The sequence below is a fragment of the Epinephelus fuscoguttatus genome, linkage group LG9, assembly GCF_011397635.1.
Source record: "Epinephelus fuscoguttatus linkage group LG9, E.fuscoguttatus.final_Chr_v1".
NCBI lineage: Eukaryota > Metazoa > Chordata > Actinopteri > Perciformes > Serranidae > Epinephelus > Epinephelus fuscoguttatus.
Genome location: NC_064760.1, coordinates 31,001,416 through 31,027,169, shown reverse-complemented (window position 1 = coordinate 31,027,169; position 25,754 = coordinate 31,001,416). Strand labels below are relative to the sequence as shown.

At 42.5% G+C, this 25,754-nt stretch overlaps 1 protein-coding gene across 5 annotated transcripts in view; it reads right to left on the bottom strand.

Annotated features, from left to right (window-relative positions):
* The window catches only part of ablim3 (actin binding LIM protein family, member 3), a 58,991-nt gene that overhangs the window by 21,511 nt on the left and 11,726 nt on the right, over nucleotides 1-25,754 (bottom strand). For all 5 annotated transcript variants that reach the window (XM_049586081.1, XM_049586083.1, XM_049586084.1 and 2 more), the window contains exons 3-6: nucleotides 10,489-10,672; nucleotides 5,663-5,778; nucleotides 1,460-1,586; nucleotides 862-955 (exon numbers count right to left, since the gene is read on the bottom strand). In XM_049586081.1, the coding sequence (XP_049442038.1) occupies nucleotides 862-955; nucleotides 1,460-1,586; nucleotides 5,663-5,778; nucleotides 10,489-10,672 (521 nt within the window). The remainder of the gene's footprint in view (nucleotides 1-861; nucleotides 956-1,459; nucleotides 1,587-5,662; nucleotides 5,779-10,488; nucleotides 10,673-25,754) is intronic.

The window sequence follows — 25,754 nt, the reverse complement described above, 5'->3', positions numbered from 1 at the left end:
CTGACAGTCAGGAACAAAACACTTTACACCAGCCATTCTGACAAGTAAAGGAGCACAGGGACAACAAGGCCCCGTGTGAGTGTGTGTGTGTGTGTGTGTGCACATGTGTGTGTGTCCGACCAAAGTTTTACTACGTCTGCTCCCTTTCCTCAGGTCCCGACAGACGAGCGACACCCTCCAGAGACTCTTCCAAAACATTTAATTAGCATGTGGGCTTTATCACTTTCGTTATTTTCAAACCTACTCCCCTCATTATTTTCCCTTCACTTCTTTCTTTCATCTGTCCGCCTCAGCTCCTTCTCCTCTGCTCTCCTCTCTCTCCACTGTTGACTCCCTCTTCCATCTTCTTTTTAAAAGTGCTTTAGCGTAAGAGCACGCACATTTCTATCACTGCAGAATTTGCTTTTCTGTGTCTCTCCTCCTTCCATCTTTTCCCTTCACTCCTTACCCTCTGATCTTTTTATAACTCCCTTTTCTTCTGAACTCCTTACACGTTATTATGATTCAGTCTTTTGCCTCCTGTTGGTGCAGGCAGGCCTGTGTTCTGCTCAACCGTGCTTCCAAAAGTAACAGTCGAAAAGTGGGTGAGTACCGACGTTTGACCAAGTGATTTTGTTTTAGTTTAGTAAAGCAGCACAAAATTTTTATCACCGGCCAATCTTAAGTCTTTCACTCCCTAAAGCACAGCGGGGCTTAAACAGAGGCGAGAATAAAATGCAACTGCTCAATTCTGATAACGCTGATTACATTCAGTCGCCACAGTCAACTCCCAATTTGGATTTCCGTATTGCTGCAGAATTTGGTGTGTCAAAATCTCTGCTACCACCGCCGCCTCACGTTGATATCTGGTCCCATTCTTACCTCCAGAACCCTTCCACTGATGTATCTGCTGCAGGTCTCACATTTCACCCCATACTGGGCGTGGTAATCTGCCTCACAGTATGGCACTCCATCCCTGCAACATAGAGAATACATAAAAAAATACTGCTGTAGCGTCTTAAATGCACAGTTTAGTTCAGTAGTTCTCAAACAGGGTTCCCCTAAGGGTCCTTAAAGGAGTCCCAGAAAGCACAAAAAGTACAAACTGTTGCATAAAAAGTCACCAGAATGCAGGAAATGAAGTGTTTAATGGTAAAAAGACCCCAGACTCTCCAGTTCATTAACCCAGCCCTTTATAAGTCTGACTATTCTGAACGTAGGTTTATTATTTCCTCAACTGTGGTTAACAACTACAGAATTCTGGTATGTTTTCAGTTGGGGATCCCTGAAGTTAAATCTTATCAAATAGGGGTCTGTGACCTAAAGTGTATCAATTCAGGGGACATGAAAAAGCTTCAGAACCACTGGTCTAGCCTATCTGGGAAGACACTGGATATTAAAAGTCCAGTATGTCTACTTGTGAGACATGGGACATGAAAACAAGTCGCTTGAAGACATTCGACTCTCTTCACACACTCACTTGCTGATGTATTCTCCGGTGAGGACCATGTTGCAGGTCCGACATCTGAAGCAGCTGACGTGCCACTGTTTCTCCAACGCCAGGAGAGACTGCCCCTGCTTAATCTCAGCTCCACACCCAGCACAGTCTTGAGAGGAGTAGTGTGTGAGAGAAAGAGAAAGAAGAATGGAAAGAGAGACAGGATTGGGGAAGGATGCAGACAGAGAAGGAGGAAAGGAAGGATAGACAAAGTGAGCCAAGGTATAATTGTATGTCTTTAAACACCAACTGTGGTCCTAAGTGTAGTTTTCTACCCCTTTGGCACAGCCACCTTCTTAATCAATAGCTGTACTAATGCAGGATATTGCAGAGCTGTGAGGCTTGTTCTCTTAACTGTAAGCACTGTTAAACATGATTGAATGCAGGCAGGAAGCAAGAATCACTGAAATAGCCTCAGGACGAGAACAGTTGCATAAAATCCCCCTCACATGAGACATGTATGAATCTCTCTCTGTCTGTTTCTCTCCAACACACACACTAGCACACACTGTATACAAGCAGACTGCACTATTCAACTTCTCTAAGAATGACGCGCCAGCAGGCGTTATTGACCACCGCTAACAGGGCAAGAAAGAAACAGGACAGCACGGAGGCTACAAATGATGCATGGCTGCAGAGTGACAAAATGCTGAAAAAAGGTCAGCGCTCCATTTGTTTCCATTTGGAAGACGTTTGGCCTAGCTTACCCTTTTTGACCCGGTCTACTGCCCCCGAGAGAAGGCTGGAGTCGCAAGGGACCACTCCACTCCACCCTGTCAGCCAAGACAAACTGTGTTTTGCAGTAAAGAAAAACCTGCAGTGTATTGAGTCGGTTTTCTGCGGTCCAAATAAATCTTCACTGTCATTCGGTGGTGATAGTGCTGAGTCCATGGGGCCGGGATTGCAGCCCCAGACTGTGACTGCGCACAGCTGATTTTCCTCTGAGTCATGATACAGTTCCCATTTTAGCCTCTGAATAAAAAAGGTATTTGAACGGCTAACAGTTACGCAACAGAGCTTGTGAGGAGAAATTGTTTGATATGGTTACATATAAATGAACACTAATGAGAAGGAGACAGAGGAGAGAAAACTGCCTCTGCACTGTTGTTGCATTTCTGGCCCGTGCAAGCAGGGTGTCTACAGATATAACCAAATTAAATTTAAGACTTTTTAAGACCTTTTTTAATACCACCTTATATGAAATTTAAGACCAAACCTGCAACAGAAATACACATTATATATGTATGTGTGTGTGTGTGTGTGTGTGTGTGTGTGTGTGTGTGTGTGTGTGCACTCTTTCCAAGTAAACACACTGATGTCAGTTCAAATGAAAAGTAAAAAAATGTTAAAAAAAAAAAAAAAAAATGTCATCACTGTCATAAATGCTATTTATTATTGCAATACTTCTGTCTGTCCAATGATTGTAAACAGTTACTGGGTCTGTCAGGGTGGAGAAATTTTTGCAGTAATGTGAATGAAAATATTTCAGACCCATGTAATTTGAATTTAGACAATTTGAGACTTTTAAAGGCCATATATCAAGAAAACTCAATTTAAGATATTTTAAGACTTTTTAAGGACCTGTAGACACCCTGGCAACATGTTTGAATGTTTTAACTCACAGACATGAGTGCAGCGGCAGTAGCTCCCTGCTCTCTGTGATTTAGTGCTCCTTTAAAGGGTTAGTTCGACATATTTGAAAATACCCTTATACTAATTCGCTTTCTTGATAAGTCTGGTTCTGTCTGAAGAGCAAAAAGAAAAAAAAAACTGTTGGAATCATCCAGCACATAAGCCCCCATAAAATGATAAATTGTTGTTTTTCAACACAGGTTTTTCATGATTTAACATGTAATTAGTGAGATTTAGAGGAGCTGGTTTGCAGATTTTGTTACTGTTTGACAAAGCTGTTTCTCTCTGGCTCTAGTCTTAATTCTAAATTACACCAACCTCCAGGATCTGTCTTTATGATGTTCATGTATGTGTACAATTTTTGCCTTTAACTGATGTGTATAGTTCAGAGGCAGAAAGAAAATGATGTAGGATGAGACTGCGGGGAAATGACACACAACAATTGTCCCCGACCAAATTCAAACTGGGAACATTGCAGTTTACACTGTACACCTCTTAAAGGAATACTTCAACCCTCAAATGACCATTTGTATATGAATTACTCGACCTGTGTTACGTTAAATAAAGAATGCAAAAATTGAGAAAATTTTTGATGAACTTAAGTTAAAAGGGCCACAATTAACAACAGCAAAACTACTACTGTATCTATTTACATCTATTTACAGACTCTCACACACCTTATGCAGTGTAATCCAAGTCTTGTTAACCCAGTGCTTTCCAAACAGACAGCCCTTCTGTGACGGGGAACTGAACTGAAAGTTTCTATAAAAATCCAGACTTCTTTGACAAAAACAGTAATATTACCTAACCAAACATGGAAGCTGGGAGTCCACCACTACTTGATCAGTTAGTTACTTTGTGTTATTGTGTGACCTCTGTGTTTTAAAGGGTTAATTCGTACTCAGCAAAGCCACACAATGACACTAAACTAATTAATCAAGGCAGCCGAGAAAGTAGCTGTACTTGACTGCGGACCCCATTTACTTCAGGTCACCAAGAATTTTCCCTGTTTTTGAATTCTTTATTCACTGGACGCTTGCAAGAAAAATACAATTTTCTTCACAAATTCAACCTAACACGGGGTGAAGAACTGATTTACAAATTTTCATTTTGGGGGCTAAAAAGTTCTTTTAATCCCTTGATCAATTTGAAGTGAAGTCGTCATAAACTGCAGATTTACTACACTGAGCAAATTATTCAACTATGTCAAATTTGGGGTGTCATCCAAGTTTGTAAGATGTCTTTCTATATTCTATTTTCTTTTTATTTTTCTGTTTTATCAGTCGAGAAGATCAACACCACTTTCATATTTGTCAGTTAATTTCAATATAAGGATACAGCCAGCAGCCTGGTAGCTTAGCTTAGCATAAAAACTGCAAACGTGGAGAAATGGTTAGCCTGGTTCTGTACAAAGCTAACAAAATCCACTTACCAGCACCCCTAAAGCTTACTGATTAGCACAATGTATCTCATTTGTATAAATCCATAAAAAAAAGCAGATGCTGACTCCGTTGCCTTCGGACAAAGCTAGCAACTGTGCTAAGCTGAGTTAGCAGCCTGCTGTTAGAAGCATGAGAGTGCAATGTTTTTACCAAACTCAGCAAGAAAGCAATAAGCGTGTTTCGAAGAAGCTGAACTGCTGCTTTAAGGAGACACAAAGAAGGATTAAGACAGTCTCCTAAAACTTTGATTGAGGTTATAAAACTACATTACTCAGGGTAAGTGTTTGGTCATTGATGCGTACATAAGAAAATGTCCACTGATAATTCTTTGCAGCATGTTATCTTGTGACTGTTCTGGGCCTTTTCCCCTGAAATAATCATCTTGTTCTGGCTAAAAGGATTTCTACCACTGTTGCACACAGAGCATATATTTGCATTCTTAAATATCAAAATGACAGAGGAACAGGCTGTAAAAGCCAGTGCATTACATTTAGCGTCTGCACTCTCTGTCCCATCCCGTCGACTGTCTCCTCATAAGACGGAGTGATGAACACGTACCTGGGGAGCCATTTGGATTTCATTTTCCTGAATGGAGCGATCTGGGGAGGACAGTTATTCACTGCCTCTCCACCATCTGTTATTGCTGCACAGCCAGTGAGCAGCAGCCTGCTGCCTCTATGCCACACTTAACAAATGATTCACTATCAATCACTACTGCTTTGTTGTGGGATCATGATTTGTCATTTTCCTGCTTTTTTTTCCTGAAAGGGCGAGGGCTGTGCACCCTTCCCACCTGTCTATTAACACACAGGATATTTGGCTCATTATATACTTATGCTGTAATATGTGACCAGATGTACACTGATTACATGAAATCCTCTGTTCTCTTGTATGTTTAGTGCTGACAGTAATGAATGAATGATGTGTCTGTTTGTGTTGCATAATTCTCAGCTGGCAATCAGCGCGACAGGTCGGACCACTGATTTGACAGACACTTGATTAGCTAAATGAGCTAAATGGGCCTCATGGACACATCGCATTAGACTCAGCACACTGTAGCGACTGGTGGCCCTAAACAGAACGGACAGAGCAAGGCAGACGCCGGACTTACGGCTGGGCCCGTGGATCTTGATCGGTTCATTTGGCTTGACGAGTGTGCGAGAGCACTGCTGGCACACGCAGTCCTTTCCACTGAACGTCACTCTGTCTCCGATGGGGAAGGGTTTACTGAGGAGGAGGAGAAAATACAGAGAGGAGAGAAAACAGGCGCACAATAGGAGATGAAAATGCCTGCAGTGATTCTGTGTGTTTACATTAAACCCGAGCGTATGCATGGAAATAACAAATGGGTGCTGGCAGAAACATGATTGGGTGACAGACAGGCCATAATCCTGCTGACACAAGCTAAATACAGTCTGACATCCCCTACTGAACCTGAAAATACATTTCCAAACAGTCGAGGCGACGGGTTAATAGGACGTTGATTGTTGCAGGAGCACCTGGCTGCTCTGTGATTAAAGAGGCGATAATGTGACGCTGCCACGGGCTTCTGAAAGGAAAACTGGCTCTCTCAGTGAGAATGAAAACTTATTAGGGAGACTGTGTGAAGTGCATACTGATCTTAATGTCTCCCTCTCTCTCAGTCCGTCCGCCTAGTTCGCTCTGCCACGCTCACTCCTTACACAGCTGGTGCCACCAGGTCACAATTTTCTTCACCACTTTAACTCTAAACTAAGATTAACAAGCATAAACACACACACACACAAACAAGCAGAGTACATGACAGCAAAACAGTGCCTATGAAATTAAATTTACTACATAATGATGCACTGTTTTGTCTCTCTTTCCTGTTCTGTGGCATTTTTTGTACAGACAGATTGATTTCTTTATGACTGGGGAGGATGTGAGAATGAATGGGGAGCTAAAAGGCTTAGGGAAGGCTGTTTAAAAAGACATAGACGGCAGTAATCCTTTTACTCCCCCGCCGAGGCCTGGAGCCAGAGCCAAGACCCAGAGGGAGGCTAGAGTCTCCAGCAGAGCTCACAGTCAGCACACAAGAGTGCAGTTACATCCATGTACGCACTTGGAGATGTACAGAGGCAAGCATGTACAAAGGCTTGTGCAATATATGCACGCAGCTGCGGAGGTTGTGAGCCCTCGAAAGTGTGTTTCTAGGGAGTTATTTTACAACCATTACTGTCGAAATATGTGTGTGTGTGTGTGTGTGTGGAGGGAAGTGCCACGGCAGTATTCTAAATTTGCTCCTTTGTGCTTTCATATTCTTCAAAGAAGGGGCAGCGTCGTTACATAAAACAGAAAGGATGGACAAGCACACAGAAGAGATGAGCCAGCAGAGACGTTTCATCACACAAATTATTCAACAAAGGCCCTGGTAAATACTGAAAGGGACACAAGTCAGTGAAAACTGATAAGGGGTATAAATTAATTTTAATTTCACCCTTCAGTTGATCCCAATGTTAACCATCTGTTCGTAAACTCAATTCTTAATTTCTAATTTAACTGACAGGAGCAAAATATAAGCCTGTTTTCTAGGTTTGTGTCCACGTCCAAGCATGACAGACAAGAGCTTACATTTGGTTTCAACACTGGAGGGGCACAGTTTATAAAATGGGGGGTCAGCTTGTCCCTTTTCTGCATCAATTTAAGGTGGCAATGTCTTTAATTTGGTCCTCTGCAACGTTCAGGTTTTTATTGGGAGAGCAAAGGCCCACGTTCTAAATATTGAGGATGACATGCCCCCTGCATCCTCCTGAAATCCTATGATGGCAGGTTAAATCTTGCATGTATAAGCACCCGACCATAGATATCCGAGTCTATAGTCCAACTCACGCTGAAGATATGCCGCGCTGTTGCAGAGGAGTATGTGTTTGACCTTGTCTTTACCTGTGTGTTGCACTCACTCCCTCAAGACGCTCTTGCCTTGTCAGCCTTTCTCGGCGCTTTAAAAATTTACTCTGTTTACATATTTAATGCATGTTTTTTTATCCCCCCCCCCCCCACTTTTTTTGCCTAAACTGGCCACAGAAGTAAAGCTATTTCTGTCTTTAGTGATGTGCCCCCTGGCTTTGATCACCGCCGCTTTCTTAAAAAACATCAGTGCAGAAAAGTGAAACTCGCAATCTGCCATCATTAGAGCTGATGACAAAGGGAAAGAGAGGGATGATGATGATGAAGACATGAAAGAGGACGACTGGATGCGGATGGTGATTAAGAGCGGCGCGATGACGATGGTAATGATGAGGAAAAGAAAGAAGAGGAGGAGGAGAAGACAGAAGGAGGAGGGGGTTGGAGAAGGAAGACAGGATGGGGAAAAACAGAAGGAGGTACAAGACAGAATTGCGAGCAATGTGACAGGGGGCAGACGGAGCAGGAAAGAAGAGATTCACCCTTCGGCTTCTCGCTGTCTCTTCCAGTTGACTCCACACACACTGACACGCACACACACACACACATGCACAGACTTCCCCGTCATTGCCTGGACTGCTCCACTGACTGTCTCTGGCCAGTTGGTGTCAGTTCAGTTTCAGTTTTTTTCGCCCACGGCTGCTGGGCATGACCGCATGTTTATCAGCCAATGTCAAGCAGATACACGACAACAGGCAAACACCGGAGGGAGGTAAAGGGAGATCGCTCTTATGTAAACCTTCTAACACATTAACACAGGCAGGGAGGGACGAAGCAAAAAACAAAGAGAAAACAAACAGTGAGATGGGAGTTTTTAAGAATAAAAGAGACAAAGAAGGGAGAGCGACATGAAGAGCGAAATGGTGAAATCAAGGGAGGAAAGGAGCCGACAGGGATGCTGACTCTTACTTCATTCAGCAGGAGCTTAACACGAACACTGATGGAGGTCAGAGGAGAGATGGCCTACTTTTACTAAACCTAACAGCGTGAAACACCAGGTCAGCTCTCTTTTTGGAGTCGCGTCTCGACTAAGCAAAACGACAGGCTGCTTGAGCTTTCCAATTAGACATTTATTGACATTCAGGAGCCGAGATAACACTGAATCATGAGCTGAATGGCATTAATAAACCCACTTTATGTGACTCATTTCTTTATATACATACATATCTTAAGATATCAGTCAACTTTGCATTACTTATTTTGAAAGATGCAACTTGTGCAGTGTCATTTGAGGATGGATTGCATGGTCAGGAGGTGAAAAAAGGCAAACAGTTCTTATTCAGTAGCTCCACAATTTATCTCTTGTTCTCCGTCTGCTACAGGCTACTTTCACTAATGAATCAGAACGTCTGTGTGTCATCACAGAACAAAGCACATACAGAGCAGCACAAATAGAGACATGATGAAGTAATGCGCAAAATATACTATAAGACAATAAGTAGACTGTTATGTTTAAGTAGCATGGGTAAATGTGTACTTCTAGGAGCACATGGTATGGATAACATCCTCTATCACATATTGGAATATCAGTACATCTAATATAGTCATTTTTAATGCAAACTTCAGCATGTAATTAGCTGAGGTGTGTTCTTCAGTTCCTTGTTTTGGTATTACAGCCCATAACTTTACTGTTTTGGTTCATTCTACACTGCTTTCATCAACCCTGTGTCCAGCCTCAGCAGGCTGCAGCTGGGGAAGTTGGTGGAGACCAAAACGGAGACCAAAACAGAACTAAAAGAAGAGTGGCCAGAAACAGGACTCCATTTAAATGCTATATTGCACTGCGTCTGCTGGATGTCAGAATAGGCAACTGTTTGTTAAAATGTTTTGCATAACACTTATCCAAGTTGATAATGTCAGTTTTGTAACAACTTGTTGCACTGCCCTCAAAACCAGAAAATTATTTATGTAGGTTTAAATAACTAGCAAATCAAGATAAGTTAATTCATCGATACAAATATCACAGAAAATTACAATAGTACCATAAAACAGTCATGCTCGTTGATTTGATTTTAAGCATAGCTAAAACAGAAAGAACGGTAAATCACTTGACGGTTGACACATTTATATCGTCTTATACCAATTAACAGACAATAACTAGCTGGTAAACATAGCTGAGCATGCTGCTTGAGAACCAAATGTTTTTTGTTTTTTTTTTCGTCAGAGGTTGGTGGAGACCAAAACAAAGCTAAAAGTTTTAAGTGTGAGTGAATATTTCACATACTTTTGCCAGGTGATCAGAAACACACCTCTGAAACAGTAATGTGGCTGTATTATTGCCCAACCTTATGTAGTCATCAAGTCAAGTCGATTTTATTTATTTAGCCCAATACAGAGCTTTGATTCTCTGCCTGAACATGACTGGGACCCGACCCACTAGCTCCAGGGCCAGGCTGTGATTTCTCAACATTCTCCTGTGCTTAAACAGGGTCAGCTTAGCACTAATTTTCCATTTTCTATATTAAGTAATGAACGGTTAAGGTTCACTTTCACTGCGATTGGCACTCTGCTGCTCCATCTCAGACAGTGTTCATAGCCTCGTCCACTGGTGCACTGAATAGTATATTCCAAGAGTGCTCTGAAATGACAAATGGTCCAGTTTGTGCACTCTGGCACTTAGAGTGACTATTTCTGAATATGCCCAATGACACAAATGTCTGTTACCTCACTGAAAATACTGCAGTTGACTTAAGTTTGTAAATATATTTTTGGGTCTTGGGCCAAGCTTTGACAGAAACTATGTGGGTTCATATAGAGTCGTGGCAGATTTTTTGGGCCCGATCAAAGCTCTGGTACAATATCACAAGTCACAATTTAGCATATAGCATATAACACCCTCTTTCCTTGGACACCCCTAAAAAACTGTCCCTGGACGGACAGACACGATGTCATGTGTATAAAATGTATCTAGACAAATGACAACTGATGAACAACGTATAACTACTGTAGCATTATATGTGCAGTAGGAGATTGTGTGTCTGTGTTTGTGTGTGTGTGTCTCTGTGTGTGTACCTGCACACACTGCAGACAAAGCACTTTGGGTGGTACGTGCGTCCCAGAGCGGAGACCACCTCTCCTGTGATGAAGCTGTCACAGCGGTCGCAGCGTGTACCGTACAGACGCTGGTAGTCTGCCGTGCAGATGTACTCGCCCTTCTTCTGGAAGAAGCCAGATCGCGCCAGATCACAGTTACACACTGTGGAGAGAGTAGGTGAGAGAAAGTGAGAAATTAGGACACTCAAAACACTATTATGCACCAACCTGTGGATGAGGGCAACAACGGATGTTTTCACTTTCTGTCATGTGCTTTTAAAATCAAATGTCTTATTTGTCTTTGTTTTTCCTTGTTTTTTTGCATTAGGCTTGAGACACTGAGATGCTTTTTTCAGTCTGAGCAGCCGCCTTTCTACCTGTTTGTGGGTGCATGTGTGCTTGTTCTGCTGTGTGTATGTTTGTCTTCACACATGACTGCTAAGGGAGTTATTCTGCTCTAGACAGTGGTGAGCCAATTTGCTCTGATGGGAATATAATGATATAATCAGTGGAAAAGTCATTTTGCGCTAAACAATGTGAGGACGGAGACAAAACAACAGACCGCAAGTTCCCAGCATCATCAAAACATTGACTGCAGTTTCATTAAATACCAATGGGGAAGACACTGAAATCATTTGCTGTGTATGTACGAGGTGGGTGCCCAGGTTGTGTGTGTGTGTGTGTGTGTATTATGTGTCCTAACAATGTATGCTACAGCTCTTTGCCATGTACTCAGAGTAAATTCCAGTGGGTGTAACAGTATAGCTAAGAGGTGTTTTCATGGATCAGCAGACAGTGTGGTTGTTGGTCTCTGGTTTCTCCAAGGCTATGCGGTTTACCAGCAGGAAGAGATGGCAGTTATTGTAACCTCCGGCTGGAAAAAGTACTGTGACCTGACGCACATGGCACCGATGGAGGTCACATGCTATGTTATACAAGTCCAGATTTTTCATGCATACATCAATAACTAGAATTACCATCTCACTGTTGTATGCCTCCGCAAACCAGTCAAGCTGCAGTTACAGTTTCCACGTCTATGAAAGCACGAATGCTTCACACACACCTTCAACCTGGCAGCACAGAAGATCTGTACAATCAGCACAGTTTCAAGGTGGACACCCAAAATTGGTGTCAACAAATGAGTCCAAATGTCTCCCCTTCTCTTCCTGAGTTATGATGATGAATAATGACCAGAAAAGTGTTTCTGCAGAACAATATGATGTCACAGTGATGCTGACCTTTGACCTTTTGGATATAAAATGTCATAACTTGATCATTTTACTCTCTTAGACATTTGTGTGAAATTTTGTCATAATTAGCTCATGAAGTCCTGAGTTATGTCCAAAAACATGTTTTGTGAGGTCACAGTGACCTTGACCTTTGACTGCCAAATTCTAATCAGTACATCTTTGAATCCAAGTAGATGTTTGTGCCAAATTTGATGAAATTCCCTCACGGTATTCTTGAGATACTGCCGTCATGAGAATGAGACAGATGCACGGTCGTGGTGACCTTGACCTTTGACCACTAAAAGCTTAGCAGATCATCCTCAATTCGAAACAGATTTCCTTCAAGGCGTTGAAATATTGCGTTCACGAGAATAGGACAGATGGACTAAGAGAAGTAAAGATAACGGATTGACCACCCGAAAACATTATGCCTCCTGCCACAATTATTGCCAGCAGGGTGGTATAAAAAGTCAATTTTATCAAATACTCTATTAGGCAAATGAGAATTTCTTAGAACAAGTGAACGTAGTGTAAAGCTTTACCACTGTTGAACATCTTCTCCTACTTAAGCATTATAGCCATGACCAAATGATACTGCAACTGCCCTGTTCTGTAACTTAGGCTGCAACAACAACCTTGCTTGATACAAGCACCAACCGACCAGTTCTGACTCACAGACTGTGGTGACACCTTGCCGACATCCTGCGACTCAAAGTGGCCCCGCCCTTAAATAAGCATAACTTAATAAAATGTGAACCGGGTGAGTTACATAAAATTCAACCTCTTACAGTTGTTATGAACACGGAAATTAGCAATAGACCAGGCTGTAAACATGTTTATTTTTGCTGTAAAGTTGGGCATCTTGTATGGAACATGGGGGTCTAATGGGGATTAATTTGCCTCTGAAGCGAGCCTCCAGTGGCCATTAGAGGAACTACAGTTTTTCAATGTCAAAGTATTCCTCAAATGCCACTTACTGCATCGAACAACAGCAACAGCAACAAAAGAAAGAAAAGTATACCAAACTGCACCTACTGCCTACCAAAAGATGGTCCAACACAATATTACTGTGCTGAACACAAAGACTCACCTAAAGGATTCCTTGATGAATAAAGGGCAGATTCTTAGTGCAGAAACCCTCAGATCCTCCTGATAACCCTGCAGCTCATGTGAAACGGGTCATGAATTGGAAACAAGATCAGAGGCTTTAACCACCAGCTACTGGTAGGCTGAGCAGAATCAGGAGAACCAGACAGCAGAGAGACGAATAACCTGAACACAATTTGGACTACCGGGAGAGAGCCCAACTCTTGTACCTGGCAGCATGAGAGCAAATATTTACTGTAACACAAAAATACGCCTGAAGGAAGTATTTATATTTGACCAAAGTCTGTATCTTTCACAACTGATTTAATCAGTTTCTGTCTGAAATTGGTAATTGATCTGACTGCAGTGGGCTTTTGAAAGAAATCACATCCAGCAACAATTACCTGTAAAATATATACTGTTTCCGCACTGAAGCTAAACCACAGACCATTACCACAGCATGAATAAGTGGAAATATAATCTATGTGTAAAAAAACTACTGATCAGGGGATAACAATATCAGGTCTGACTGAAGATGAAGGCGAATTGTGTCGCAGTAAATAAAGTGGTAAACATTTTAAACTCAATAATGCTTCGTTCTACTTGTGGTGGAATAAAGCACCTCAAATACCAACATCTTGCTGCTAATAAATGGCTTCATCCCGGCCAGGCTATAGAAAATAGATTTGCTACTACAGGCTAAATTTGGCTCCCTATAACCACTGGTTTTCAGTGTATGCTGGCAGGCTGAGAGTTCACAGACACACAGACACAGACAGACACACACACACACACGCACATAAACCCTTCAAAGGGGCTCATTTAATCTCAAGCTGTTTATGAGTGGAGCGTATTGACTTAATGGTGTAATAAAAGATCAATGGGCCCTCACTTAAAAACAAAACAATCTCGGCTCCCACAGGAGAGGGTGGAAACACATAAATCCATCCCCGATGAGATGGCACTGTGCGTATGCAGAGATAGGATGATGAAATGGGACAGTGTGTATGGTGAGATATGATGATGGATCTTTATCATTGCGACAGGTCATTGGCATCAAGGCAAGGCGGCTGCAGGAGAGCCGAGGAAGGGAGGAAAGGCAGGAACGAAGAAAAGGGGATGTATGAGGAAGACCAGAGCAAAGATTTAAAATAGCCTGTTTATAAAAATGTGTGCATCTATGTGTGTGTGTGTGTGTGTGTGTGTGTGTGTGTGTGTGTGTGTGTGTGTGTGTGTGCGTGTGTGTGTGTATGTGCAAACCACATTTCCAGAACCACTGAACAATGGCACAGAGCTTCAAAAAGTGTCCCTGCTGCATTTTTAACCAGACTAACTAAGGCTTTTACCAGAAACCCAAATCACAGGCTATCTGATGCCTTCATGGAAAAGGGGGAGTGGGAGAGTAAATATTTCCACATCTTCTAAACTCTTCATCATGGAAAAAAAATCATTGTGACTTGACATGGTCCACTGCATTAATTTAATAAAAACATTTTTAATCTTCTAAGACTAAATTGTAATCACATTCGGTGCTACAATTTTCTCTGGTTCTCCTCTCAATCTCCTCTGCCTCTCACTCTTTCAAAATGATTTGCCTTTCAATCTGCACCCAGATTGATTTTCAAATGACTGGAATCTGCTCAATTAGCCTAATGCACTTCATTAGCATATGGACGCCTGACCAAATCACAGCCGGCTGACTGGACCTGCTCAGACTGGATTGGATAGGCTGGCTGGATGGTTCACCTGTTCTGGCTAATCACATTGTTTTCTTCTGACCGGACGATTGGCTGGATGCATTGCAAAGGACGTCCCCCTTCCTCAGTTGCCATAGGAGACGTAAACCTTCCACAGTTGCCCTAGAGACAGCTAGGTCCCTGAGTCTGAATGATGTGGTGCTACATTTGGGTTTGTTGTGGTTGAGCTGGTGGCTGTAAAAAACAAATGCTACCAGTTGTGATAACTTCAAATCAGCTTGAGAATGTCCGTGATGGCAAACACATTTAACTAACACATGACAATCAAGTTCTCACTTGAATGTGAGAACAGGTAAATGCTCCACACAAATTTAATTTGTAAAGTTCTCATTTTACCAACAGTGATTTAGGTTAAATTTGTCAAAGCTGATTAAAGGCAGCATTAGCACATATAGTAATAAGACCATGTAAACTCTAAGTATATTCAGATGCACTCATATATGTTAAGTATATTGCTCAGCTTAAATCTTTAACTAAGAAAACAATGTCACAGCCATAATATTTACTTCAAGAGACCATCTTAAAGTTACAGCTGCTTCACAGATCCCTCAGTTGACTGAGGTTTCTCAAGTCACACAGTCTTCAGTTAAAGTGCAGCATACTTCTGGGGCGTTTCGACCCACAGATTACGCTGCAGAGTGAGCGCTCCTTGCTTTCATGCTGCTCTCTGGGACAGGCAGCTGCAGACACAGACCCAGCGTGAGTCTCAGGGAAATGGAGGCAGCTGCCTCCAGAGAGAGGCTTTGCCCTACAGGCTCCGGTTATCTTTTGCCTTTTGCTAAGAGGTGGCGAATTTACAGCTCACAGCAACTTAATATGATTTACTCTCTGGCTTTTGATTGATATCCAGTGTCTGCAAAAAATGTTGCACATTTACGATCCGTTGTTAGCATAGTCAGAAAACACGAAGGGCTGATGAATCATGACGCAGATTTAGGTGCCTTATTTTGGTGCATGGCGAATGTGCAGCTGAGAGAGAAAGAGATCACGTGTGTGACAGTGACAGTGAGGCTTCAGCGACTGGCTGCTGAGTCTTATCTGAGTTAGAGAAACAATAATTGTTCCCAACTCGTATTTTTTTTTTTTTGCTGTTGTTATTATTATTATAACTCTTATTTTGTGTAAAATTACTGTTGTTGGATTAGGTTTTGTTGATTATGTGTTTTGTATGAGTTCATATTTATTTATCTAAATTTACTTTAAACCGTTAAGAGGTAGTATTTCAAGTTCAAATATGCCTTTGCAATAAAAGAAAGCTGTTCTCTCACATTGTTAATTTTTTTTGTGCTTTATTTTGAAAGAAGTATCAGTTCAGGCACCGTTTAGGCACTGGTACCATTTTAAAAGTATTGTTTTGGCATTGGTAACGGAAAAAACCCAAATGATACCCAACCCTACCAAAATTTGTAGAATAGATATTCGTATTGAAAAGTCAAATCTGATTCAACTGGTATAACTCTGAGTATGGTACAGCCCTACTTTAAGTTTAACAATACATTCATAGACTCAAACACACACCATACATAGTTACAGCTACATTTCTACTGTCCATTTGCACCTGTTTAAAGGCACCTTGATAGACTCCACCGTGTAGAGTGTGCGCCCCATTTAGGCTCAGGCCTGTGCAGTCACCCAGGCTCATTTCCAGCCTGTGGCTATTTGCTGCGTGTCATTCTCCCTCTCCCTCCCACATTTCCTGTCAATCTATAGCTGTCCTGTCATTAAAGGGAAAAATCCCCAAAAGTTTATCTTTGAAAAGGTGAATACAAGCTTTACATGCTGGACAATTCTTCAAACCTCCCTATTAGAGCCTCCACTTTTACAGCCTACTTGCAAGCCAGCCCTCTACTTTTCAAGTTCTCTCATTTTAGCCGTAACCATTGAGCTGAAGTTTCAAACGTCTCCCTCCACATGATGTAGTTGCCAGTTCAGTGGGTGGAGTTGGGTCGGAGCTTGGTGTCTGTGCTGCCACAGAGACATGGCTTAGCTTGGCTCCGAGAAAAAAGGCTTCGGTTGCAGCCGCACAACCAACTCCACATGGTGTAGACACCCACCCATAAAACTAACAGCCCAATACAACCAACAGAGAACCAGCCTGGTCTGTCCCACTGTCCTAGGAATGGCCTTTGGGGATTTATACTGTAGCTTCTCGTGGGAAAGTACACACAGTTTGAGATGAAAATCATAATTATGTAGAATTCCCAAGTTAATGAAAAGTTTTGTCTATATGAGAACTATATATTATTTCATGGAGACATAGTCTTAGCCTCCTACACCAAACATAATCAGCTTTGCAAGACCAAACTACATCAAAGGCTTCATTTCATCAATTTGCTCTTTTTATGATCTTTCCCTGAATGGCTCTCTAATGAGGGAATCTGAACGATGCTGCTTCTCTCCTTCATATTGCTCTTTTTTGGTAGCGCAGGAAGTTAGCATCTCGATCATAAGTCTAGTGATTAGAGGTTAGCATGTAGGCCGGTGTCTGCAGCTGTGGTCATTAGAACTGCACTGATTAGGCACCCACAGGGGGTCCGCGTGATTGGGTATTTATCTCCAGCCAACAGATGCAATTAAAATTCCCTTCTCAAGTCGGCCCGGGCCGGAACCCCAAAATAGTGCTGACAACCCCGCCTCCTCCCCTTCTCTTTCTCTGTCTTTCCGTTTCAAGACTGCTTCCAAATCTTTGTGGCTCTGAGCACAAGGTCTCCACTTTATCTCAATTTGCACCCTCATTTCTCACTACAGGAGCGTAACCTCCATGCAACCTTCTCTTTCTTTCACAGAGCCTCCCTCCTCGCCCCATCCCCCCAAAGTCTCTCTCCCTGTGACTCTTCCCTAGGCTCATTATGCTACTGTTAGGTCTTCATAATGTGCTATTAAGCATATGGACATGCTTTGTACAGTACTTCAAAGTAGCACCACTGCTCATTCTAATTGTTTTAGTCCCGCTGTCAACATCATGCTAATTTCCATGGCGTTTTATTTTAAGACAATAGGGGCAGCCGCAGTTAAGCAGAGAGGCATGTATGTAGTGGGGCAGTTAGAAGTTTCAGCAGGGGAGGTACTCACCTATTCACCCCCACATCTGTGCTACCGACGTGGGGCCCAGGCTCCTCTGCCCTCCCCCCTGTCCCCTGGATCTGAGCCTCTCTGACAGGAGGAAACACTTCAAGAGTAAATAATGTGTTTTCTCAAGTTGTGCCAAATCACAGGGTGAGAGAGGAGGCGGTCAGACAGACAGGAAGAGGAGAGAAACAAAAGTCTACAAACACACTAGCAGCTTTGTGAGGCTGTGCTTGGGCACGGTGCTTTCGGCTAGATGCTCACATAATAATGATGCTGACATTCTGATGCTTAGCATATCCTTTGTCACTTTCTAAGTTTAGTGTGTTAGCATGCTAATATTTGCTAATTAGCAATAAAGACAAAGTGCAGCTGGGAAGTAGGCCTGCAGCTGTTGGGAATGTTAAATTAATTATGGTTATGAATCGCGGTGTGACACATATTAACCTGATGATGGCACTGGATGAAAAGTGAGGATCACTTAAGTGCAGAACATGAACATCTGTACTACCTTTCATGAAAAGCCATCCGGTAGTTTTTTGAGACATTTCACTCAAAATGTGAAGTTGGTGGTGACACTAGAGGAAAGTCAGGGATCACTAAAGTCATTAGGATTCAGCAGCTGGGAACAATGAGTGTCTTAAGCTGGGTGATCACTGTACTATTTGAGCCTGTTTCTGACCCGAATATTCAGCCGCAGAACTCTTCTTAGAGATGGACCAAATTGCTGCTTCATCAGGCATCATTTGCTGCGCAGTGTACAGGGGGGAGAAAGGACCAACATGGCCCGATCAGCTGTTTCCGACTGGCCGTCAGACATTAGGGTGAATTTCTGACACGTCAGAAATGTTGGACGGCCATTTTTCTCAGTCAATTAATCGTTCAGCCTAACCAATATCCGGCTAGTTTGTTGGTGCTGCTAACTTGCTAACGTGTGTGTGTATGTGTGTGTGAGAGACAGACAGACAGAGAGGAAATCAAAACTAGGACTGACCTGTTTTGCAGCAATGGACTTTTAAGCTCATTTGGGGCGTCTGTCTCTACATTACTGTGAATTGTACCACCCCAGGCTAACAATTTGTACCTGTCTGCAGCCTTGGAGCTTTCAAAAAATTCTAATTGACAAGTGCCAACAGTCACATTTCTAACATTTTAAAACAGTCTCAAATCACATTGTGTATGTCCAGCTTTAGAGATAACCAAAGTAACCAAAATGATCAGTATTATCACAATATTGTTAAAATGTGCTAACAATTTCACGTATTGCTAAAAATGTCAACCACATGATGGCGCTAGAGGAAAAGTCAAGCTATCACCAAAGTCAGCAGGGTTCATCTTTTGGGGACCATGAGTGTCTTTACAAAATTTAATGGCAATTCCTCCAGCAGTTGTTGAGACATTTCAGCCTGGTCCAGAGTGACAGACTGACTGACCAAAATTGCCATCCCTAGAGCCACTGGCCCGGCTATAGAAAAAAAAAAAAAAAACTAACAGAAAACAGACGGAGATGTGGTCACAGAAAAGGGCAAGAGGAGAGAAAGAGAGGCAGCTAAGGGCTGAAGAGGAGAGAAATTGTGCATGAGTGACAGGGTTCCCCTAGCATTTGGCTGCGGTCGTTGATGGAGACAGATGGTTGCCCAGTGGAGTCCCTTCATACCAGCAGACCAGCCCCACTGCCGAGGCCTTCAGCTTTTAACCCTCCCAGCTCTGATAAGGCGCTCAGCTGAGGGGAAAATAGGCGTGAATTGGGTCTCAAACACACGCACAGGGTTAACAAAACTGAGATAGGGCTTTCTGATAAGCAATAAACATGCTCTACAGCTCCCACTCTATGTATAGATGTACTGGTTTAGATTGTGTATGTGTATGTTTGTCAGTTCATGATCCTCCTTATCATTCAGAAATCACTCCTTCACTGAGCCAGACACACAGCACACTTAAGCAGCTCCACCTCATCGTGGCACACACACACACACACACACACACACACACACACACACACATACACACTTAAAGACAATAGGCAGGGCGTCAGTGTGTGAAAATCCCTCAGGACGGTGACGCTTGAGAGAGACAAGCGGAGAAATAATCCCTGTCATCTATCCCGGATCCTGGAGAGTCGTCGGGGAAAAGCGTCGCTGCCTGCCGCGCTCCCTTCTCTCTCCGCCGGAATCTCTCCCTAGCAACCAGGCATTGGCGTGGTGATTGGACCAGCGTACCAGTGGTTGCTATAGCTACAGGAAGCTCCCCTTCCCTGTAACCCCCCACATTTTTTTCCTGTGCTGTGTCTCTTTTTCTATAACCTCTCTTTCTTTTTCTCTTTATTCCTCTTGCTATTTGTCTTCTCCTCTCCCCTCTGCCCCTCCGTTATGTTTCTCTCCATCTCGGTCTGTCCCTCGCCTTCAGAGAACAGAACGGCGGCACAGTACAGTGGGTTGATGTTATTAACACAGAGGTTGAGTGATGGGGGCTAATGGCATCCAAAGGGAGGCTGAACTGACTGAAAAAGGTCTGCAGAGAGAAAGACAAAGATGCTGCAATTTCGCAAAAGCCCTGGTGAGAATACAGCCAAGAAATGGAGCCTTCGCTGAGCAGTCAAGTATTTATCTGACCTGTCTGTGTAAATCTGCTATTCCCTTTAGCGTTGTTTTATGAGAAAAATCAGTTTTGTCTCAGACAATAAATAACTACTGGGAGCAGCCTGGCAGTTTATGTTTGAATGTGTCTGTGTTTGCATCCGTCTTGTGTATTTGTTTCTGTGCTTCTGTGGTTTTTTTTTTTATGTTAGCTCATGTGCTGGCAGCACAGGAAGCACATGCACATGCATTTCGCCTTTGCGTGTGATTTACGTGTGTGTTAGCTTTGCGCTCGTGCCACTGACAGGCCCCGCTGTTTCTGTTGGAATCCAAGAGTGCCAATTATGCTTCAGAGGCGGGATAAATGTGGTCACTATGTCATTAGGCCAGTATGCACGAGTCAGCCCGTCTGCCGGTAATACAACACCACATTATCCATACTGTACAGCCCGCTGCTACACTGAGAAGTGCTACGGGATACGCATAATCCCCGCAGACACACATACACACACGTACACCCCCGCTGCCTTCTCTATGTCTGGAGTTGATGCATCAATCTGGGAGCTGGCTTCTGTCTTGAGCATTTTTTCCACAGACTTTTTTCTTGAGCTGATTGCGTGGCTGCTTCTTTGTGCTATAATCAGCTGCTGTGTAATGGGTTCAAATGAGAGGTTAAATGCACATGATTAGTGATCTGTTCTTCTTCTGACTAATGCATGAGAGAGAAATTATGATAATGTGTCAGAAGGAAGGTAATGTGGCTTGATAAAGCGCAGGGAAAGACAGTGGGAGGATGAAATGATGGATGGGATTGATGGGTTTATTTCTACATGCTAAGTGAATGTGTGCGCTCACAAAGTAACTCTGAGTGCGTCTGACTGTTTATGATCATGATCTATTTAGTGGGGCACAGTCAGCCCTTTTGAGGAGAAAGGAAAAGCAGAAGGAGGAAAAAGGGGAGAAATAACTGAGATTTAATGTCATGGTTTTCCAGTGTAAATGAATGGACTGAGGCGCACACAATATCATCGGTCAAGGTCAATAACCTGAGCAAACACCCTGATTCTCTAAAAGAAAATAATTGCCCGGCAAAGAATGAAATCAAATGTTGAAACACACTCCAGTTCATAAACACGTCCGACAGATAAGGCAATTGGCAGAGACGGCGGATTGTCACTGTGGCACAATGGCATAATACAGTTTAGCCATTAGCTTCCAAATCGCATGCCCCGCATGCCAATGTCATCCTGTCCCAAGATGAGAAATTGATTTCATGCTTGGGTGACTGTCATCAGGAAAGAAAGGGAGAAAGCAAGAGAAAGAAACAGAGAGAGAGGGAGAGAAACTAAGGGAAAAAGCGACAGGGGGCGGAGGGAAATATAGAAATTCGATCTTAATCTCTAATGCATTCACAACCACTGAGCCTCAGAAAATGTACAGGGGGCTAATGAAGAGCAGAGAATAGATTGAGTTTATAAAGTTCAAAAGAACATGCAACATGTTTGTGTGTGAGGGGGGGTTTGACACTGAACAATAAAGCTTTAGGGAACTGCTGGCTCTGCAGAGGCCCATACAGGAGAGCATATTATGGGCAGGGATGTGGCAGAGTCTGGCCGCACAATAGTGCCCCATTGCCTCATGGGATGAGGAGAGCTCTCTGGAACATGAGAGGGGAGGAGGTGTGTGGGGGTCTGATGGGTGTATTTAACATGATGCTCATCGATGACAGTTTTCCATTACTGTACGGCTGCCGCGAGTGAGAGGGAAATGAAAAGACGGAAGAGCAAGTGAGAATCAGATTGGTATTACACTCAAGTGATGATGTAATGTTTAGGCGACACAAACAGCACCCCCATCCCCCCTCTTCTTCTCTTTTCTGCTCGCTTCCTGTGTTCACCCCCCTTTTTCTCTGGGGCACAGAATAGAGCCCTCCGATTGGTTAATAGCACCATAGAGATGCTGAGAATATCCACCAACCAGGGCCCGGGTGCCCCTTCACACCGTTTCCACAGCAACCCCTCACAACCACAGTGAGCGTGCACGCATGTATGGATGTGCACGTTCGTATGGTTGAGTGCATGTGTGTATGTGTGCAGGGTATACATGTGTTTTCATGCATGTGTGCGTGACGGCTACACGTAGGGAACATGTAACAACAGCCCTCCAATGAATAGCCTTCAGTGTGTTTATCTACTGTATAACAGCTCTGGGCTGTTCAGCAGTGTGGTGCAGCTCATACAGTAAACACAACTTACTCAGCTTCTCCTCCTCGACAACAGCTGCTGCAGAAAAGTCAAAATAAAACTGCAGGTGGGGCAGACTTAATTCACTTATTTGTATATGAGATATACTGTATGTGCATAACATAACATAAGTAACACGATTACGCAGCAAAACACTCAAAATATCTACCGTACAAACAGGAATAATCGGGAATAAATATGTAAAATAAAGACAATTCACAAACAGATCAATCTCAAATATGGTACAAGTTAAGATATTAAAAAAGTATAGTTATATTACAAGGCTGGGCGATATGTTAAACATTTTTAACTGTTGAAAACATAATATTAACACACATCAAGAACTATAATGAGGTGCTGATCACTGGCAGTAAACTTGATTGTAGAAAACAAGTGTCACACACTCTGGCTCCAGATGCATTTCTTTTAATTTGATGACGCTTTGACATTTGTTCATCTTAAAAAAAGGCCGAAATGCCATCAAATTAAATGAATCGCATATGGAGCCAGACTGTGCAACACTTGTTTTGGACAATCAAAATTTTCCAACCGGCCACAATCAGCCCAACAACCAGCAACTGCCGATATATTTGCTCAGGCGTGTGTGTGTGTGAGTTAGGGTTGGAAAGTTATACAGTTCAAGAAAAACAAAGACAAAGCAAGAAAGCAGAATGCGGCAGACAGTCTGAGGATGAACATTCAGCTGCTCAAACAGCAACCTGAATTCAGCCATCACAAACTCCCTGCCGGATCAGCCAACTTTCTGTTGCTGCAGTTACACAGGTTAGACCCTACCAGTGCACACCAGCATTGGGGTTTGCACCAGGTGAAATAAAGCTGCTACAGTCACTACTGAAGGTCTGTCTCTGGAGTTTTCATCTGTACTCCTTCCAGCAAACAGTATCCTGGAGGCAGGGAGTGAGGCGGAGGGACCATGACGTGCATGAGCTAGCTAATTTGTCCTATTTGTGAGGGGGCGAGGGGGTTAACGGATCAATGCGCTGTGCGCAGCTCTACAATGGAATACAATTTTACACATTTTAAATAGTTAAAAACATTATAAAGTGGTGGTCAATGCTGATATTGTGGTGGATGCTACAAATAAATCAGTGTAGGGAAAACACTGCAGGGACAGCTGAATGTAGCAGTTTAAGGTCACTTCAAAATTTACTTTTTTATTCATTCAGTTGCACATGTAACATTCATTTTAGTAAGTCAGTAAAGTATATCTAATATAGCACCATTCACACAGCAAGGTCAAAGTGAATCACTGGAATAAAATTGTTTAAAAATAAGAACATTAAAACAGTTACTAGTTTATTTACCAGTTTTCTATACAGTGATAAATAACAGTCAGAAAGACGGGCTGACATAAGATAGGCATCGTTTTTGGAAATATGCCTTATGATTTATAGTCTCTGGATGTGTATGATTCAGCTTTTTCCCAGGGTCTAGTGTTAAAAAACTGCAATACTTTTGAAATTGCAACACTTAAAACTTGCATTTCTAACTCATCATAAAACGTACTTCATTTGAACTCGGCACAGACAGAATAAACTCACCAAAACTGTCTTGGTTAGTCTTTCCACTTTTCCAACAATCACCAACTCCGGTTACAGTCAAAATAAAACTTTAATTTACAGAGTTAGATGTGAAAATATAAAAGATGTCTCTACACGCTGTTTTTCCTCGCTGTCTCTCTGCTGCTGAGTGGCGGCTCTCACTGGTTCTTCTGAGGCAGACCATTAATGTAGTGAAATAAAATGGTGAAAATCACCTCAAAGAAAAAACTACGTGCTCAGTCAATCACAGATAACCGACATATTCATCCATTCATCCAACCCTATCTTGGTATAGTTACCTGTTCAGATGACTATTAAATAATTACCATCATTTTCCATTGGCAGTAACAATTTTCATGGAGCAGATAAATATAACAGTGCCAGCTCTCGCCTCTTTTCACTTGTGTAAGTGGTCCAGTGGTATACTAATGCATTTCTCACATCCTGTCTATTTAACATACAGTTAAGTTTTACTTTATAAATGTTAAGTGTACTTAAATCAGAAAGCCATAATGTTTTGGCCTTCAACTATACAACTAAGGCAGTGTGACAAAACGTCAACACAACTCAGTTGAGCTCATGAGAAATATGATGGCTGATGAACAAAGTGGGGAGAGATTTGTCAGAAATTATGTCAGATTAGCCTATAATTATGTAGAAATGTGTGTGATTAGATGACTGTTGAGTACACATCTCTACCTAATCTATCTGCCTGCGTTTTTTTTTTGTTTTTTTTTTTCAAAGTCATCTGCAAATGACTGAAAGTAACCATGACTGGCTGTCTTTGCTTTAGAGATGACATTATTAACATAAAACTGAGTACACTTGCTCCAGGCTGTACAGCAGCATGACAAATACAATTCCTCGCTTCTTTGATTTCTGATTTGCACTTGCACAAATACTTTACTGTCACAAAATCCCTTTAAGAGCTGCACTTAACTCTCTCAATGTAGAGGACCTGCTTTTGCAATCTTGTTGAGCCAAAGAAAAATAAACACCCCATTCAGCAGATCATCTTCCTAAATTTTACACTTTGAGTCATGCCATCTGCTTGCAGCATGAAACTCCTGAAAAACATTTTGCCTCCACAGTTGACAACATTTAAGCAAAACACAAAAAATTCTATTAAGTGCTGTTATTTTTTTACTTGTAGCATCTTTGGCTGTATAGTTATAGCGTCTACATCTATTTAAATACCCTACATTTAAACCAGATTCTCACTACTCAGACTTTGTCTTGACTGACTCCCAAATTATTTCCTTTTAAACATTACAAAAGAGAAACACGTTACGCTATCCCTGTTGTAAGATGACGTGAGATGATGTCACCACTGAATCTCTTGTAGGTCACCAGAGCTCACCTGTAGCACTGCAAAGCTATCGTTGACACACTCTCATTACACCTCGGCGTACAACCGAAGGAAAATCCCTCCAAGTTGGCAGCGCAATAACAAGCTACCGTAGCAGGTGCCTAAGTCCCCTGCAAGGCACCTCTGATCTGTTCCAATCCCCACTGTGGGCTAATAGTAGCACTCAGCATGTACACCAGGAGATGGATGGAGAGTGAGTGTAGGCCTATATGTGTCAACGTGTGTGTGGGGGTGTGTGAACGGAAAGTAAGGATGTGACCATGATAGATGTCTTGTTTCTAGTCCTCTACTGGAATCTGAGTCCCATCTTATTTAACTTTAACAACATTCATGACCAGGACCACCCACGCCTGGAGA